General features: G+C 43.1%; 2 protein-coding genes across 2 annotated transcripts in view; both read right to left on the bottom strand.

The window, feature by feature from the left end:
• LOC123982841 overlaps positions 1–1,354 on the bottom strand; it is a 35,986-nt gene that overhangs the window by 9,391 nt on the left and 25,241 nt on the right. The gene's annotated exons all lie outside the window — the stretch shown is intronic.
• The window catches only part of LOC123982842, a 47,711-nt gene that overhangs the window by 43,268 nt on the left and 3,089 nt on the right, over positions 1–1,354 (bottom strand). The window contains exons 2-6 of the mRNA XM_046068732.1: positions 1,126–1,227; positions 856–915; positions 666–767; positions 225–570; positions 17–109 (exon numbers count right to left, since the gene is read on the bottom strand). Of these exons, the coding sequence (XP_045924688.1) occupies positions 17–109; positions 225–570; positions 666–767; positions 856–915; positions 1,126–1,227 (703 nt within the window). The remainder of the gene's footprint in view (positions 1–16; positions 110–224; positions 571–665; positions 768–855; positions 916–1,125; positions 1,228–1,354) is intronic.

Genomic DNA, 1,354 nt, shown 5'->3' with positions numbered 1-1,354 from the left:
TGCCAGACAACAAAATGTTGGTGGACAAGAGAAAATCTCCAGCTTGCGTCCCACACTTCATTACAGGCTGGGAATTCCACCTCCACAAGCTGTGTCCATTGGGACAGATCTGAAAGTCCAAGAAAAGGCAGGATTGCATTTGGCATGTACAGCACTGGCTTTCACTACAAATGTGTTTTAATGGGAATTTACAGTTATGATACGCTGCGACTGTCAGGACTTACCCATTCGACACTCGTTGCTGTGCCCTTGGAAGTGATGTTGATCTCAAAGGGGGCAACACAGTCACACACCACACCAGTCTTTAAAAGGCCTGTACATTTTTTCACAGGCAGGATCAGAAATGTAGCCAGCTGTCTCAAGCAGTCCTCGTATACTATTGAAGCTCTGGCACCAACGATGTCATCTTCACAAAGGACCTGCTGTGGGGATGGGAAAACAGGGTCCTGATCACAGGGAGAAGCCTCATCAGGAGGGTCTTCACGTGCAGGCTGGTCATGCGCTGCCTCGCCCGTTCCAATAACTGGAAGTCGATCAATCGATGGTGCTTTCTTTAATGCTCCACCCATTCTGTTGAGGCACAACATGAAGGCATATGTGTAAAGATTTGAATAAAAGCTGGCATCACAGAACAATAGCAGAGTAAAGACTGACTGATAACACACCGTATACAAATGGGTGGAAGATCCTCTTCATCAGAGCTGTCACCTTTATCTCCATCATCTTTTTCATGAAAGGAAGGGGAGCCTTCATCTGTCCAATCAATTCTGTAAAAGGAGGACATATTCAGAAAACAATAACTTATAGAGAGAGAACACTAAATAGTAATAAATGTCATTATAAAGCACAACTTACACACTGTTCAAGGGGTTATTGAAAACATTGTGCTTCTCATCCATGCTCATGTCCTGTAAGCTGTAAAAATTAAAACATTAAAATATATAAATTATGAATATATACAAAAGATGTTATGACAGTTGAACTGTCTCCCTTGTTCAAGGTTCATTTCTGTGGATTCTACAATGACATTCAGACGCTCATCTCTGAAAAGAAGAACCAGAGCATGATACATCCCACATATGGAGATACAGCAGCTATACTGTATATATTATATTAATGACTTGCCTGTTCATCCTTCCAGAAGCACAGATGCTAGACACTGCTGCAGCTGTGAGTTGAACAGATGTTTCCTTCATGGGAGTCAATGCTGCAGAACCTCTCTCATAGCTGGAGAAACAGCAGCAACATCAAGAGAATAAGTGCTACATGACACAGCTGCACACCCCTGTAATACATTCTGTTACGTCCTAAGGTGCTGGGAGGGTCGGCTCGCCTGGACAAACTCACCAAAATA

The sequence above is a fragment of the Micropterus dolomieu genome, linkage group LG14 (genome assembly GCF_021292245.1).
Source record: "Micropterus dolomieu isolate WLL.071019.BEF.003 ecotype Adirondacks linkage group LG14, ASM2129224v1, whole genome shotgun sequence".
Classification (NCBI taxonomy): domain Eukaryota; kingdom Metazoa; phylum Chordata; class Actinopteri; order Centrarchiformes; family Centrarchidae; genus Micropterus; species Micropterus dolomieu.
This window is presented reverse-complemented; position numbering and strand designations above follow the sequence as displayed.